We start from the raw sequence: 17,284 nt of genomic DNA on the forward strand, positions 1-17,284 counted from the left end.
CACTTGCACGACATTTTCCTTCATTGACCACGGGTGCTGTAGCTAATCCCAAATGCTGCTGTCAATACTTACTAGTCGGGGGGGGGGGGGAGAGTGTGTTAATCTGCAGCTGAAAATACTCCACACAACAAATACACAATATTTTTTGTTTATCCTGTTTTCTAAAACTGCAGCGCCCTGCTCTTTTTTTTTTACTTTAAACTGTCCGACCTCAGAGAAAAATTCGCGTTAGTGCTCATTACAGCATTATTTATTTATTTTTATTTTTGTTATTTAAGCATATCTATACAGTATTTATTGTTTATTAAATGTCACGACTAAATTGCCTCTTTACACACTATTGTTTACAATATACAGGATAACTTGACCTGGGCGTCATGTTGCTTATTCTCCTACTTACTTCTCACGTGCCATTGTACCGTACAGTCCGGACCATCCACCACTAATAATGTATGTATTTTGGTAATATTCTTTTTCATATTTGGTAAGTTTGGGTTGTTGACTTCATCCTTATAGCTGCATGTCTTTTCCTATGTAAGCACACTGAGAGCAATGTAAAGCCAGAGTCAAATCCCTTGGCCAATAAAGCCAGTTCTGATTCGATTCAGATTCTAAAAGCAGTTTGTGAAACAGAAAAGGAAACAGATGTATGGCCCACAGACCCATGTGTACATATTAAAAGTGTCTGTGCTCAAACTCCAAACATGCCGGAGAGATTGTCTCTCTGATCTCTGTCACCAGACCTTCAAAACCGTCTTATTGTTTCTATGGCAGCGAGGATTAAAGGCCAATTTCCTGCCACGAGGTCGACCTTTAAATGTCCTTTAGTGACCTTTCTCTCTTGTCACCATCTGATCTCTGCTGGAGAGAAAGAGCCTAAGTCTGTCTGTGTTTAACCGCTCACTACCGGCTGCAGAAGAAGACAAAAGCTGCCCCGAGCTTAACTTCACAGTAAAGTTCAACGTGCTACAAAACCATGTCTATGTCCGTTAGGCTATTCTTAGTGTTTGTTTTAGCCAAAACTCACGTTTTAACATTTTACATATCTAGAAATACTCTGCATTAGACTGGTCGACGTCGGATCACTTGACGTCTTCAATGTGTGTTAATATTTCATGGTGCAGGATATTTTTAAAAGCTACTGTTGCTTCTCTCACTCGGCTCTTAAGTAGTTCAATTCAAACCCTCCTTGTGCCGTCTTTACTTCTGCATCTTCCTCATTAAAACGGCATTTTTAGTTTTTCTCTGAACCACCCAGGCAGTGCCCACTGTAACTGATTTGCACACACATGCGCACAACACTTTCTCCATCATTGTTCTCTGGTCACATATTTAGATTATTTTCTGTTTCTGTGTGTGTGTGTGTGTGTGTGTGTGTGTGTGTGCGTGTGCGTGTGCGTGCATGCGTTTGCTTGCTGCCTGTTAATGGGCTGCAGCGCTTCACATCATTTATGAATTCGTAAAGGCCCGTACTGGCTGCTCTGTTTGTTTTGGACCATTAACTTTATGGCACAATGCAGCTGTTAACAGGAACAGGGAAAGTTGCCTTTGAGATGATTTTCATTGTAAATATATGATAACATCCAAAGTTTGATCAAACATAAGTGAAGTCATGAAAACAATCACTTCTCACATAAAGCCAGGAGTCAAATCTTGGCTATTAGCCTGCCAGAGGAAGAAAAATCTGGATACTAGAGCAACAAGGTCTCTCACTGCTATGCTGCTTAGAGTTTCTAATATTTTATATTTCAATCACTTCGCACAAATACAATTTTTAGGTTTCACTTCCTCGTTCTATTCTTCTGCTCTTTTCTAATCACTCACACATAGAACTGATCTTTATAAAAACCTGCTGAATTCATATTTATAAACCCGGATAAACAGGGCGTCGCTTCTTCTGCAACAATGAAGTTAAAACACCAAGTTGGATCATAAGTTGTGTATGCTCACAAACTAAATACATATGACTCAATCATACAGTATGCATTTAGTTATACGCCATGATGTCGGATCTTTAATCCAGATCATTCCGCTCTCTTTAACCCTGACGTCCTGGCTCATAAACTCTCAAGTGAATCAAACAAACACCAGGTGAACTTCACACATGCACCACACAATCCCATGTTTGATGCTGCACCAGCGCCTGTGTGTGTGACACCGTTTCTCACTGTGGTTGATGCTGGAAAGTTTTTACTATGGGTATACACCATGGTGATCAATTTTTCACGGTAATGCTGCTAATTTTACCGTGTTAATCGTGAAACTAGTTATCGTTTCATCCCTAGCCGTTTGTCCTGGAAGTTTAGGCTGATGTGTTGAAAGACGTTAGATGCAGGTATGGTCCTTTAACATCACATCCTTGCTTGCTGTTGTCATGGTTATCTGTGGGCTTCAGGTCATTCGCTGCGCTGCTCGTGTGTTGGTGTGACCATGAAACAGACACAGAGGGGGTTTCCTGTTCAGATCTGTGTCCATCCGTAGTGGGAGGAAGAGCTGTGGAAATAAAATGTGACTTGATGGGAACTTGTCATCCTGACAGAGGGATCATTTGATAGAGGCTAAGGAGGTGGATAGAGGAATGGATGGCTGGACTTTTCATCTCCCACATGCCTCGATCGATTATTTATGGCGGGATTGGTTGAGCCTGCCTGAGCGGACTGGAGCTCAGCGCTGTGAGCGTCTGCCCTGCCTGCTGTCTCCCATTATACACACCCAGGGGGAGGGCCGTGACACACTCACACCCACCCATACAGACGCACACACATTTTCTGTCTCTCCCCTGGTCCATACACACACCTCGACAAGCGCTCAGACCCTGCTTACATCATCCGTGCAGTAGAAACTGATCAGACATCTGTGCATACATGCTGAAGCAGGCTCCCTCCGCATGCAGTGTTTGTGTGTGCTGCATCACACACAGCTTAGCCTACCTGCTCCAGAACAGATGCACGCTGAAGACGCTGGGCAATTTGCAAAGAGTTTGTTTTCCAATGGACTGAATTATTCAAAAGCATCTTTTTGCCAGAAGAGGAAACAACTGGAGGATTTAATGTTGTGATTTAGAGGGAAAGATGATGATTCCCTCCACTCTCACATGTGCCTGTTTTTCATTTTTCATTCTGCTGACGTGAAGACCGAGTTTGTGTGAGTAAACAAACAATCCGATAAAGAAAACAAACCCTCCTCAGCTTCTTGTTTCATTTGCCACTCTGAGCCTACGTCCGGGCACATGGTCCGCTCCACATGCTGCAGATGGTTCGAACCTTAGCCCAGTTCAGCATCGCCCTGGAGGAAATGAGCGAGAATGGGGAGAACACAGGACGTGAAGGAGGAGGTGGAAGAGGAGAGAGGGATGCTGGTAGTGTAGGGGGAGGAGGAGTGATGGGTAAAGATGCTGTGGAGCAGATCAGGAACAACAATGGCAACTCCAGCAGGAATTTGAATCGGAATGGACTTTGTGCTGGACACCCCAACGGAGAGGTAGACTAGAGTTTGTGTTTATTTAATTTTTTCAGTTGAGATAAGTGTGTGTTTGTGTGTGTATGTGTGTGTGTCCTTCACCTTTGCAGCGTGAGAAACTCAGTTTAGTTTTTGCTCCACCAAACCTCTTCCTCTGATTAAATCTTTTTCCTGTCGCTCTCCGTCTCAATCTTCTCTCACCTCTGACTTCAGTTTTTTCTCTTGAACTTGTTTCTGTTAGTTTCTTTGACTGTTGCATCTAATTTCTCATTGGATGATGGCTATTTTGTTCGATTCTCCTCTCTCTGTCGCTCTCCCTCAGGCCTGTCTATAATACAATAAGAGCCGAGTGAATCACATGATTATCTCCGTCACCTACTGTCACTTAGACTCACAGCGCTCTCTGTCCATCTGCACTTTTTCCGTGAAGCTGCAAAATAACTTTGCTCCCTCTCCATGTTTCTAGCAAAATGTATTTTATTTTAAAGCGTCTGTAGCAGCATTTCTTTTTTTGCATCATGTACTTCATGCTCGGGTTACAGTGCGTGTGCTTGAGAGGGAGCAGAATCAACAAACAGGTCTTTGACTTGTATCCACACATGTATGCAGTCACAGGCAAACTCAAACATACTGTAGACATAACACAACCTCTGCAGTTCTGCTAATCTTAACACCTCGGCCTGTTAATCCAACACCACAAGGATTCATTTGTATGTGGGAGGATCTATTCCATAGTAAACCTTAGTCAGTGCCGAGCTGCAGTAAATTTTGTCTCATGCGGACGCACAAAGGTCTGTTGGCGAAACACAATAAAATGTATCACATTATTTTATAATGGTCTGTTTGTATACCAGCATCCAGTGGTTGAACCCAATTTGAGGTTATTGACATATTCATATTTACAAAAGATCCTTATGCTGCATACATTCCCAGATTTGGTTATAATCATAAAAATCACAATTTTACAAATCTTTTTTAAAAGTAAGTGTCCAAAAACCTCCAAATATATTGTTTAATATCAGAGAAGAAACCACCAAATATTTCTATATTTTTTAGCAGTTTAAAATCATTTAAATGATTAAGTATTAATTATGACACTTGCCAATTAACTTTAGTAAATTAAGTAAAGTCCTCAAGTAATTGTTTTGGTTTTAATTGTATTAAATAATGTAAGAATATAAGGACAAATTGCTCCTTTTCTCTGGGCTTCTCTTGGATATTGATAGAGTGGTTATTGAAGCGGGAGGGGAGTAATGATCCACTTTAACAGTGATTATCTTATTGTGATGGTGCGAACGTATTGAGCCCGAGAGAGGAGATGAGTGGAAGAGGTGAGGATGATGGAGGAGATGGGATATGGATCAATAAAGAGAGCGTGCAAGTCTGCAAGAGAGAGAAAAGTATTGATCAGTAAAGAGTCAGTCAGAGCAGTCTGTGCCCTGTAAATGACCTATAGGGAGAACATGGACACTCATACACACACATGTGTGTTCTTGCTTTTATCTGAATGACAGAATTACATAAGACGCCTGAAAGGCTGAAGCTGAAGAGGAAGTAAAGGACGAGGCTCCTTCACTTCCAGAGCTGCAGCCTCGAAACGTGAACCGGATGTGACAGTCGATCTTAGGCTTTGTACAGAGGAGGAGATGGGTGGTGAGGATGCTTTCTCTTTGGGCTGAGAGGCTGCTCTTTGCTGGTTTTGCAAGGCTGTTGCCAGGGGATACAGTCATGGGGATGGGGAGGGGAGGTGAAAGCGGCAGGGGCGGAAAGGTCTGACGACAGTGATGTGAGGATTGGGCTGTGTTTCTGTCGCAGATGAAATAATTTCAGTTTGACATTCTCCATACAGACATTAGAACTTTAAATCTGACTTCCAGCTAGGAGAGAATGTTTCTCTAAATGTCAGACGTGTTGGAAAATATGGAGAGAATTTCAAGACCCAACTAGGTTGCGGAGAGTGTCCAGTTAAAGATGGTCAGAATTTAGTTTCTACTTTTGGCAGGTGATGTGGCTTCACCATGACCTCCACTGTGCAATGCATCAGTAGTCGTCGAAGTAAACAGACGCCACAAAAAGTTTAACCGGGGATGCCATTGTAATAACACTGTTGAGATCTTAAATAAACCAATTCTATCACTTGTAGTTAGGTGAATCAATGACATTTGCCATTCATCCAATGGAAATTGAAAAGCTTGGATGTTCTGCATTATTTCACATATAAATCAAAAGCACACAGCTAGCAGTGGTCTGTAGGCAACCCTGCCAGGATGCTTTGTTATTAGAGGAGAAGTTAAGTTCAGTAACATCGCTGCTATACGTAAATGAAGTGCATCATCCATCTTCTAAGAGGGGGGATGCGACACAAAATGTATATATATATATTTTTTCAAGGTTGTTATATTTTTCGTTGCGTGGCTGCATGGGCTCAGCTTTAAAGATAAGTTGAGGAGTTCGGACATTTGGAGGGAGCTTGGTGCAGAGCCTCTGCTCCTGTGTTGTCAGTTAAGGTGTTTGGGTAGTCTTATCAGGATGCCTCCTGGAGGTTTTTTCTGGTCACACATGACTGGTAAGAGACCCCAGGGTTGACCTTGCTGGACGGATTACATACCCAATCTGCCCTGGGAACACCTCAGGATTCCCAGAAGGAAGTGGAACAAGTAGTTTGGAAGAGGGAGATCTGGAACATCCTGCTTAGTTTGCTGCTACCACGACCCAACGTCAGATTAAGGGCATGAAAATGGATTGATGTTGAACAATGACCCGATGCAATGTAAAATCAACAAAAAGAACATTTAGCAAATACCCGCTACACTATCCTTGTTGTAAGTCAAAGTCCTAGATTAAACTTCCTGAAAGTGTTTGCGACATTTTGACAACTAAAAGACAAACAATATAATTGTTTGTGAGAAAATGTGTTGTTCCAAACTCGCCATGATGCAGCAGCCATCCTAGCAGCTGCCCCTCATAAAAGCACGTGCAAGTCTTTTTGTGGTTGGTTATGGTCAAAGAGAGAAAGACGGTGACCTTACATGACGGCTCACAATTGAAGACAGCTGTGGTTGGAACTTCACTCCTTTGTGGGCAAAACACCACAATTATACATCATTCTCTGGCCAGAGGAAGATGTAAAAAGGAAGTAATGAATAGATAAAATAAGAAAATAAATGATAGAATTGAATACCTTGCATTGCATCAGTTTTTTGTCTGTCAGCTTCAACCAAACACTGAAAAGTACCACTGTTCTGAAAACTAAGAACAACACAACAAAAACTGTTATTTTGTTATAAACAAACAAAATCCCGGACAATGAATAATGCAGAAAACCATTACCAAAGAAGAGAGCTTTTGCTTTTCTGTGTTCTAGACCGTGGAGCTGTTGAAAGCTGTGGTAACCACAGTAGCAGCAGTATAATATGACAGTGAGCAGAACAACATGCACTCATAACAGTGCTAACGAAGAGATACAGCACATAGCCTCATAGCCGATAAACATTATGACCTTTGGTACTTGAGACCTCAAGTCAAACAGAGACGGTCTGTTTGACTTGTGGACGCCGTCAGACATGCGCTGCCTGCGACTCTGACTCTGGTGTATGTTGTCTTTACGGTTATGCTGTCATGTTTGGCTGGAGTTGTGAGGAATAACTAACTTTAATGGACCCCCTGTGTCCACACCATTATCAAGACACCAGAGCGCACGGAGGGACACATGGGAACAAGCTGTACTACTCTGACACACAAGAAGGTTTCCTCTCAGGTCCCCTATGGTGTGAGGGCTGAATCCTATGGGCGGTCCTTCCCGTCATATTTATCACTGCACCACAGGCAACGAGCCCGATTTGAATTGAAGTGAAACATAATTGTGAGAGGAAAGAATAACAATGCAGATACCATGGCACTTAACGTATAAACACACACTGTGTGACTGTGATGTACAGGCTTGTCTTTAAACAGGTCTTAACTCATTCTGATCAAATTACCCAAACATAGACGTGCTGTTGGGTCCACAACTTTTTCGAAGACTTAAGTTGTTAGAAAGATCAAAGCCATCTGATAACAAGTAATTCAAAGTTCTGATCTCAAGATTTCAGCTCTGAAGAATGTGTGGCTTAGATTTATGAAGGATATTTAACTTAGGAGATGAGACATAAGTACAGTTTTCTTACCTTTTTCAGTTAAAGAACACATTCCCTTCTTTCCTTTGAGTTTTATGTTTTTTGTGTAAGGGTGAGGGGAGCTCCTCTCCCATACAGTAAACACTGCTCCTGAAGTTTTCTGAAACGTCACATCAGTAGTCTGACTGATCCCTCTGCATCAACGTGATGTAACATAACATGCTTAGCCGCTAGTCTGACACGCCCCCGAACAGGACAGGTAGTGCGAGAGCGGAGAATGACATTTCCTTGAGGTACTCAAAGAGACGGGTGTGAAAAGCAAGTGTTTAAAACGAGCGAGCAATACCATAACAGGAGTAGGAGTGCATCACATGGAGGATTACCAGTCATAAATTATGGAGGCTAGTGATTTCCAAACAACAAATTAGATATTTCCTCAACACTTAATTTCAGTAAATTAATCTTTTATACATGAGTGAAACAAACAGACTAGAACAAACTCATATCATGTGCGTTACTTCCCCCCACCCTCCAGGATTTCCTGCTTTTCACCATTTCCCGTAAAAAAGGAAAATTACAAGAGATTGTTTACAATTAAAGAGGGGGTAGAGGCGGACCAGGTGCAGCTTCTACTGCTGCACTGATGCAGTGGACCAGCATCTGAACACGTTAAACACAGTACATTCAGACAACAACAACGTGTACCTCTAAGGCTTTTACAGTGACAGAAATTGACGTACTTGTCTTACAGCTTGTGTGAAACAGAACTCATGTGGGATTTCCCTGATGAAATGTGAGACAATAACGGCATCTGCTTACACTGTCTTATATCCACTGGCTCTGCTGCCAAATTCTATCTGATATGATTAAGTGCTTCTCAGGGGAACTGAAGCTGACGCCTTCTCAGTATCAGATATTCATATCGTCAGTGATGACAAACAAAAGGGCTTAAACTTCTGTACTTTAGTCTTAGGATTTCTTTTATTGGCCGATGTCTGCAAGGACACTGTACTTCTTTGCATGTACAAAACTAATAGGATAGACATAATATCATGCATATCTACATTGATTTAGGAGTATAAAAAACTTTTCTGTCAGCTGCCAGATGGTTCTGATCTCCTGAAGTCAAATCAGCTTTATTTATATCATAACAAATGTGTACATCATGCAACACCATTGATCCTAAAACTCTTGAATCAGATACTTAATGATAACTTTGAAAGGGGAAAAATGGAGTGAACCGTAGGAGGGGAAAAAAGAAGGCATACTTCTTCTACTTCTGGACATACTGGCCGCAGAATAAAGCAAAACAACACAATGACATATGGCAAAATTAGAGACTAGGTTTGAATATATGTTTCAATTTCATGGCTGTGGGACGCTGACATTGTATTTCTTCCACCAGTTTCAGTGATTTTGTCTTGTCCCCACACTTCAATGACATCTGAACTGCCGTAATCAGACCTGCTTCTTAACATATCACTTTATCTTTGGAAGACAGGCAAATGTTTAAAGAATATATCTATATATAGATATATATCTATATATATCTATATATAGATATATATATTATATTCTCTTGATTACACTGGAGGAAAATGAGTAAACAGTGACTAATTGTGTGTCATCATGGTACCACAGTTAGTTTTTGTGAATGCTGTTGGATTACTGGAGTCAGCGGAACTCTCTACCCTGGTGGTTGACGGACACACTGGTCTGAGAGCGTCTCTGGAGGACTGACGGCTCTGCTGCTGGAGACCAGTCTGTCCTGTGACCGTACCGCCTCTCAGCTGCGGTTACTATGGCAACTCCACCAGCAAAATGAAACTGGCATTCCTTGCATTATTTCGTTATTGTGTGTGTGTGTGTGTGTGTGTGTGTGTCTGTGTGTCTGTGTTAAATCGAATGACTAGTACAGTGCAGCTCGCCTCCTGATTTATCACACACACACAAACACACACTCCTTCCTATCTTGTTGTCATAGGATCAGCGTCATTATCAGCTTGAACAACTCTCAAGCGGAGATGACTGTGTGTGTGTGAGTGTGTGAGTGTATGAGTGAGTGTGTGTTCTCAGATGTCCGTGTTTGTCAGGCTGGCATCATGACTCTAATTAAAGTACACATGAAAAAGAAAGAAATTAATGTGTATTAATTAATCAGATCATCATAAATTGTGTTGAATTTGTCTGAGAGCAGGGGCAGCTGTGTTCTTGTGTGTGTGTGTGGGTGAACTTGTTTTTATTAGCTCTGAAGGACATCTTCCTGAATAAACACCTACATTGTCAGGACAAGTGGACCTCATGGGGACCAAAAAAAACTGATCATTTCACTGACATATACTGTATTGTGATAATTATGAAAATTCTTGCAGATATAGCCTGGCTCTAGCTTCCAGTGCATGAAGGAAATGTCAGCCCCCAAACAAAATATCTGCAGCTAAATTAAAAAACAGAAAGGTTCTCAGCTGTAGGAGTATATGAAGAATAATCAGTCCGTCAGGGGCTGATTTCAGCTCTTGGTGTTGGTCAGTAATTTAAAGTTGTGCAGCCCTCACCCTAACCAGTTTTAATATTCCTAGAGATAATTGTTGAGCAAAGCAAATGCTTTTGCCTGATAAAATCAGTTTTCCCTAAAGTTGTAATCAAATGAACAGACTCCTGTTTGAGTAATGTCCTAACTTGGAGGGTAATTTTGGAGCATAAATGGATGATTACTGTGTTATTGTGTTTCCCTCTTTAAACATCACTGTATTCCTTCTACTCCATTGTGTTTATATGTCAGGATAAACATGGACTGAATCCACTCACTCGCTCAACAGCTGATGATTTGACAAAGAAAATCCACCTTCGCTATTAAAAAGCCAAAATGTAACCTGCTTTTGTGCTCCCTCTCTTAACTCCTTACCCTGCCAATCACTTCCATACTCTCTCGATCGCCCTTTTTCTCCTCCAGTGGTACCCACAGTGCCCCTGGGATCCTTTCGTATGCCAAACACTAAACATGGCCTTTCTGGGAAGTTATTGTTATGGTTATTTATAGGACACAGTGGTGCTGGCAGAGGGGAGCAGGGGAACAGGAGGGAGAATATAAAACCCTCTGTGTGTTTCCGAGGCCTCCATGTAGGTGTGTGCGTGTGCTTGAGAGAGAGAGAGGCATTGTGGTTATATATGCTGCACCACAGGGTTTTGCCCTTGGCTCCATCTGATATTTAGTCATGTTTGTTGCCAAGATATTTTGGGGCTGTCCCCTGGGACCCCAGAGATAATTCATCTGGCTTGTTCCATGATCCTTACAGTCCAGCTTGTCACTCTCCCACCGCTGTGTGTGTCACAGAAAATAACATTTTCTACACAGAGGAAGTTACGAGTTGCAACTTTAGTAGCTCCAACTTCTCAGCCACTGCCACTGATTATTTTAGGGGGAAACTGTTGGAGATGTTTGTTATAGTTTTTATTTATAATGTAGAAGAACTAAATTCAACATTAATGAATTTGTCTTTGTTGTAGAATCAAGTCCTCTATGTCTCTCTGCCTTTTATTTTTCTTTCTCTGCATTTTCTTCCCTTCTTTTTCATCCAAAGTCTGTGTATCTTTTTCTTCGTGTCAGTTTCTGTCATGGCCCCAATGTGTTGGATTCATGTCCACTCTGCGGGAGCGGCTCTTTCACTTTGCATCCATAGATGATGAGTCATTGTTAGAGTGGACTGCTGAGTAATGCTTTGCCTCGGGATACTTCCTGGCCTCAGTGACCTCTAATCCCGTCCCTGCGTGGTTGTGTGTGTGCTGGCTATGAATATACAACTATTGGGACATCTAAGCATCTGTGTTGGCCTCCCTGACGATGAAGCACACTGACATTTAAGATCTGATTTCAGTCAAAGTGTTACAGGAACTTAAAGCTGCAGGGCCCTAAAAGGCAAGAGGCCCGTCTCCAAAGTACAAAGGAAGTGCTAGCTTAATTTTTAACGTAAACTGTGAAGTAACTTGCACCCTTTTTTTCATAATAACACTGTCTTTTATAGACTGTTGGAATAACCACTGATTACTTGCAGTCGGAGTGATTTGATTTATGAATGTTGTTGCAGTTTTGCGGAGTGTCTGTGATGACTCAGCAATATTTGTACAGCAGACCCATCAGTAATGGCCCATGGGCTGTCAGAAAGCACTGCCTTGGGAACAGGCATTATGACACATGTACTAAAACTGGAAGCAGAGTTCCAGGAAAAGTTTTTTCAGTTGAAAAAAGCTGTTCAAAGTTTGTGTTACTTGTCTTTTTTACTCTGACCTATCCTAGAGACTCATTATACATTTCCCAACAACAGATATTGACAGTGGTGGGAGGTACGAGTAATATTTACTCTTTTCTCCACTGCATTTTTACAATTCATCTGGTTTCAGGTTTGCATTGTTTAAAAAAAATATATTTTAGTAATCACAATGAGCAGGCAGCTAACATTAGACCCTGCCTCCTGTTGCAGCTGCCTCACTGGTGAGGAGGCCACTGCCCCTGATAAGTCATGTATTATGTGATACTACAAGTATAGTATCATCATCTGCACCATTCTTTATTAATTATGGAAAAAAAGTCGGCTTCTAGCAGTCATGTGTTTTGGGGGCACATCTTTAATGGGAGGGCCGATGGGAGAGAGCGAGATGTATTGGTGTAGCCTGCTCGTGCTAGCTTTTTCCAGGATTAACAACCGAATCTTTAAGTGGGCTGTTCAGCTCTGGCCTTGTAAGACAAAGAGGTTTTTCTTTAATGACATTTCTTTTTTTGACAGTTTGTTTTCATTTGGAGCCAAATATAATAGAATAAATTCTTGTTGATATTTTCACTTTATTGATGTGATTTTGACAGTGAAGATACAGACAGGTAATAGGTGAGCAAGAAATCAGTGTGATGTAACAAAGGCTTCTGACCAGATCATGTTGTGGTTATGTAATATGCAAAAGGTTGATTTCAATTAACTTGATTTCAGATTGTGGATCCGTATTATGATTCATGTTTCAGTTATTTTTGATATGTGCACTGTGGGCAATATTTGTTTTACAGAACAACCTAAAACTCAATGTGTGTAGTCAGCGTATTTTATGTCCATAGATACATGTTGTTTAACGCTCATTGTGTAAACGGAGTATAAAGTCTAGATGCTGATGATTGATGCTTGTCTTCTTCCTCATCCGTCTTCACAGGACATGAGGAAACATGTGATGATGACCCTCTTGGACACGGAGCAGTCGTATGTGGAGTCTCTACGCACTCTCATTCAGGTGACAAACTACAAATACTTCTGCTTGTCACGTCACTTTATGATTGAGCTCTGAGCGCATCACGAATACACACGTGTATACACAAAACAAACATGCACAAAAACCAACACACCATTGTGGATTCACACAATGCGAAAGACATGTATAACAAATGTAGGTAGCAATGGTGTGATATAATCCACTTATTGTCATTCATCCCGTCAAGCTAATCAGCTAACCTCACCATATCTCACTGTCATCAGCATTATCTGCTGCACACACACACACAAATACACACAGACACACACACACAAATACACACACACACACACACACACACACACACACACACACACACACACGTCTATATCCAACATCTATGTGCATTTCAACAGCTAATTAACCTTTAACCCAAATTGTAACCGCACCCCTCTCTCTCATTGTGACACACAGACACCCACACACACACACACACACACACACACACTTCTTATCTTCCCTACCTGTGATCACCCAACATTGTTGAATTACCTGTCACCAGTTGTGTGGGTGGGTGAACATCGAGTGCGTTTATCCAACGTATTTTTTTTGAACATCCCACATGCACACTCTCTTTGTGAGCGTCGGCCTAGGCATTTGTCTCTGTGTTTGTGTTTGTGTGCGTCAACACAACGACGAAATAATTCCGGCCGTGTTCCCATGGCGACATAGGGAAAATAAGTGTTACCACGGTGACTGCAGTGAAAGTGCAGCTCCCCAATAGAGGGGGTCAGATGTGGTTCCGCTCCACAGCTGCACTGACCAATGATGAAACCTGAATCAGCCATTTATTTTTTGGAACTTTTGTGGAAGGTTTCTGTATAAATGTATTATGAATTATTAAGAATCTTAAATGTTACGGTCTGAGGAAGAACTAGTTACCTGGTCTGACATTAAGAATTGATATTATCTGTTCTCATCAAATTTAAGGGTTCTTTCAAGTGTATTTAAAGTTAAGAACAATTAGCAGCATTATTTCACTTGATTCTCTAAATAAACATTGTCGTAATTTCTGGATTCATCATTCAAATTGCTCCTGGCAGCTGCACAAGCTGCTGGTTCATCACTGCTCAACAGCATGTTTCAGTTAATCGTATACATATTTAGATCATTTGAAATGGTCACTTATTAACTGGCGGTTTTGTCCCCTCAGGGCTACATGCGTCCTCTCAAGCAGCCGGACGGCAGCTCCATAGTAGACCCTCTGCTGGTGGACGAGATGTTTTACCAGATCCCAGAGATCCTGGAGCACCACGAGTACTTTCTGGAGCAGGTCGCCGGCTGCGTCAGCCAATGGCATGACAGACAAACCGTCGGACACCTCCTCATCCAATCAGTGAGTATAGATGACAATGAATAAAATGCTGGCTTGACTGTTCATCGAAGGAGACACATTGTGTTTTTTAAAGTTTCTCTTTGCTCTGGTGTTGTATAGTATTGTGTTAATGCACAAGGTCTGTAAAGTAAAAAGCTCCAACTGCTCCTGAAGCTCCTGAAACACCTCGTCAGTAGTCAGAGTTTTAGTGGTAATCTGTAATGATATTTGTCACACCTCTTCGTCACACCTCTTCGCATTTACATTTACATGGCGGCTGTGGCTGAGCGGTAGAGTGGTCGTCCTCCAACCTGAAGGTCGGCGGTTGATCCCCAGTCTGAACCATCTGCATGCCGAAGTGTCCTTGGGCAAGATGCTGAACCCCGAATGGCCCCCCCATAGAATAACAAAAGTGCTGCAAGTAGATGCACTGTATGAATGTGTGTGTGAATGGGTGAATGTGAAACTGTAATGTAAAGCGCTTTGAGTGGTCATCAAGACTAGAAAAGCGCTATATAAATACAATTCCATTTACCATTTAGGTAGTTGATGCAAAATGCAGAAAAAAGATGATGAAAACATGTAAACTTAAAAATCTGCGTCAGAAATCCAGTATGTCAGTGTGTAGTGCAGACATCCTCTGTGCTGCACATGTATTAGCTTCTACACACAGAATGTAGATGGACAGTGTGAGGTAGTTTATCTCTGCCAGTGAGCAGTAATCCCTTCACTGCTCTGAGCAGCCTCTGGGTTGAGAACAATAAGGCTGTCGCGTAAAATCTGGGTTCTAATGTATTGAAAATACATTAGTATAATTAATACATGCATGAATTACAGTAGAACATCCTCAAATTAGATCAAACCCAGCCAGACACTTCTTCAGCTATCTAAACCTTTTGCTTTCAAACGAAGTGTTACCCAAAAACATGTGTATATAACTTTTCTTGAACTTTTATTATCTGCTGTGGTGCTGCGTCAAAATACCAGAGCTTGAATAAGAAAAAACTCTTTAAAAGCATTACTGCCCGCAGGGTCGATCGAAGGGAAATTCTTTTATTTAGAGACGCTCTATAGTTGGCAACCAAAGCTTTAATATTTTCGTTTTCCCGCTGATCTCTCTGCGACCCATTTCAAATTTCCCATGACCCAGAGGGTGGCTCTCAACCCAGACTATGAAACACACGTCTGCCGAACATCAGCGCTGAGCTAAATGTCGGGTTTGGGTCCTTGAGAATGAAAGGGAGGAGAGTTTCTATCCAGGCTGACGTTTCACACAGACTAAACCAACAAATAGACACAGACTTGTCATAGAAGATGGACAATTGCGGTTTTCCTCCAGTTTTAATGCACAGGATTTGTGTTTGTCTTGCTTTGCTGATGCTGCTGTTATTGCTCCACTAAGTGAAAGAGACGGGGAAAAAAAGCAGGGAAAGACATTTAAAGATTCATAAGAAAATAGTGTAAACTTTCATATCCTGCAGCTTGAGAAACGATTGAAAACAGAAGAACATGATGAACTTAAACTCTGTGAGAGGTGTCTGTGGAAGCTGCTGCAGATTACTGTCGCTGCTCAGTGAGGCCCCTCCCCCCAACATCACTCCTGCCGTTGCTCTTAAAGCTGCAGGCACCGTATTGGTGTCAGGCCTCGTTGGCGCAGTAGGCAGCGCGTCAGTCTCATAATCTGAAGGTCGTGAGTTCGAGCCTCACACGGGGCATGTGTTTTGTTGTGGTCTTTTCTACCTTTTCAAGTAGCAAGTGAATAAACACAGTTGGTGCAGAATGTGTATTGTTGGTTAAAAGTTACCATAAAGGTTTTTCATAGCACTGACTCTGCACTTGTGTCTGTAGACTTCATCACAGAAAATTCCTAGTGGTCACATCTCTTTCTGCTCAGCCTGTATTCTGTTATTACAAATAGTCTCATGACTGTCTGACTGACCAGTGGGGGTTTAATGTCCTGAAGTAAGAATAGCTAAAATGCATCCAATCATTTATCAAACCAAAGCATATCGCAGGGCTGATTTCATGTATGTTACTAATAATTGATTTTTTTATTTTTTTATTTTGATATGCAGATCCATGTCTTTTGTACCAGTTAATACAAATAATTTGGCAAATCATTCAAATAATTTTGATTTGATTATTGACAACTTCCTAATATTTCCATTCTTGTTTGTGATATTCTGTGATGCACACACAAATCACTTTTATCGTGATGGAGAAAGACCCTGTTCAAGGTTCATTTGATTAGTGCTCCCGTCATTATTTAAGACAAAAAATATGGGAACTTTTTAAAAGAAGGGCTGCAACAATGGACAATATAAAAAAAAACGATGCAGAGCACGTAAACCTTTTCAGGACATTTTAAATTATTAACCTGAATATGAGCATTACAGATCTCCTTTATGTATTCTACATGATTTAGTTTCTTTTAAGCTGAAAGGGTTTGACACCTTCTCTTTTCAAAAGGTAAGAGAGCAGGGAACATGTCCCCTGCATAAGGACATCAATGGTCAGCTTTTTATAACAGGTTTATTCTCCTCTTTTGTCGTTACTGTCCTCTGCTGGGATGAATCCACACATTCTGCAACGACCTCATTTCTCTGTCCTCTTTACTGGAGGACAGAGAAATATTTTACTGATAGAGAGAGGACACTGGAAGATAAGTGATTGAAAAGGGATGAGAGGCTGCGACAAATAGAAGAGGCTCAGGTTATTTCATGAAAGCAGGTTTCTCTGTGACGTCACATCAGACACTCTATAAGTAAAAAGAAACCAGGGCAGGGGGATTCATCTGTGTGTTTATGACAGACAAAGGAAGAGAAATCTCAGATAGATGTAAAGACTCATCTTTTCTAGTGCCAGACAAAACAGCTTGAAAACCACTTGCACCACGGTTTCTTTGGTAATCTCTTCTGATCATACAGTGACACATTCAACATGTTAACACATAGTTAGTTTCAAGGGTAAAAAAATGTCAATGTAGCAACACTTATGTTATTTGTAAGACAACTTTTATTTTGTAGTATTTGTTTCTGGTTTAATCATATGCAACAATCAGAATTATTCATTCTTTGCTAATAATATTTTGCTAGAATATTCCTTC

At 41.3% G+C, this 17,284-nt stretch overlaps 1 protein-coding gene and 1 non-coding gene across 2 annotated transcripts in view; both read left to right on the forward strand.

Moving 5' to 3' along the window:
• Positions 1–17,284, forward strand: part of LOC128439606 (rho guanine nucleotide exchange factor 17) — a 60,853-nt gene that overhangs the window by 31,126 nt on the left and 12,443 nt on the right. The window contains exons 2-3 of the mRNA XM_053421951.1: positions 12,768–12,845; positions 14,017–14,199. Coding sequence (XP_053277926.1) covers positions 12,768–12,845; positions 14,017–14,199 — 261 coding nt within the window. The remainder of the gene's footprint in view (positions 1–12,767; positions 12,846–14,016; positions 14,200–17,284) is intronic.
• Positions 15,821–15,893, forward strand: trnam-cau (transfer RNA methionine (anticodon CAU)). The gene has a single exon. It is a non-coding gene; the product is annotated as a tRNA-Met (tRNA).

The sequence above is a fragment of the Pleuronectes platessa genome, chromosome 5 (assembly GCF_947347685.1).
Source record: "Pleuronectes platessa chromosome 5, fPlePla1.1, whole genome shotgun sequence".
Classification (NCBI taxonomy): domain Eukaryota; kingdom Metazoa; phylum Chordata; class Actinopteri; order Pleuronectiformes; family Pleuronectidae; genus Pleuronectes; species Pleuronectes platessa.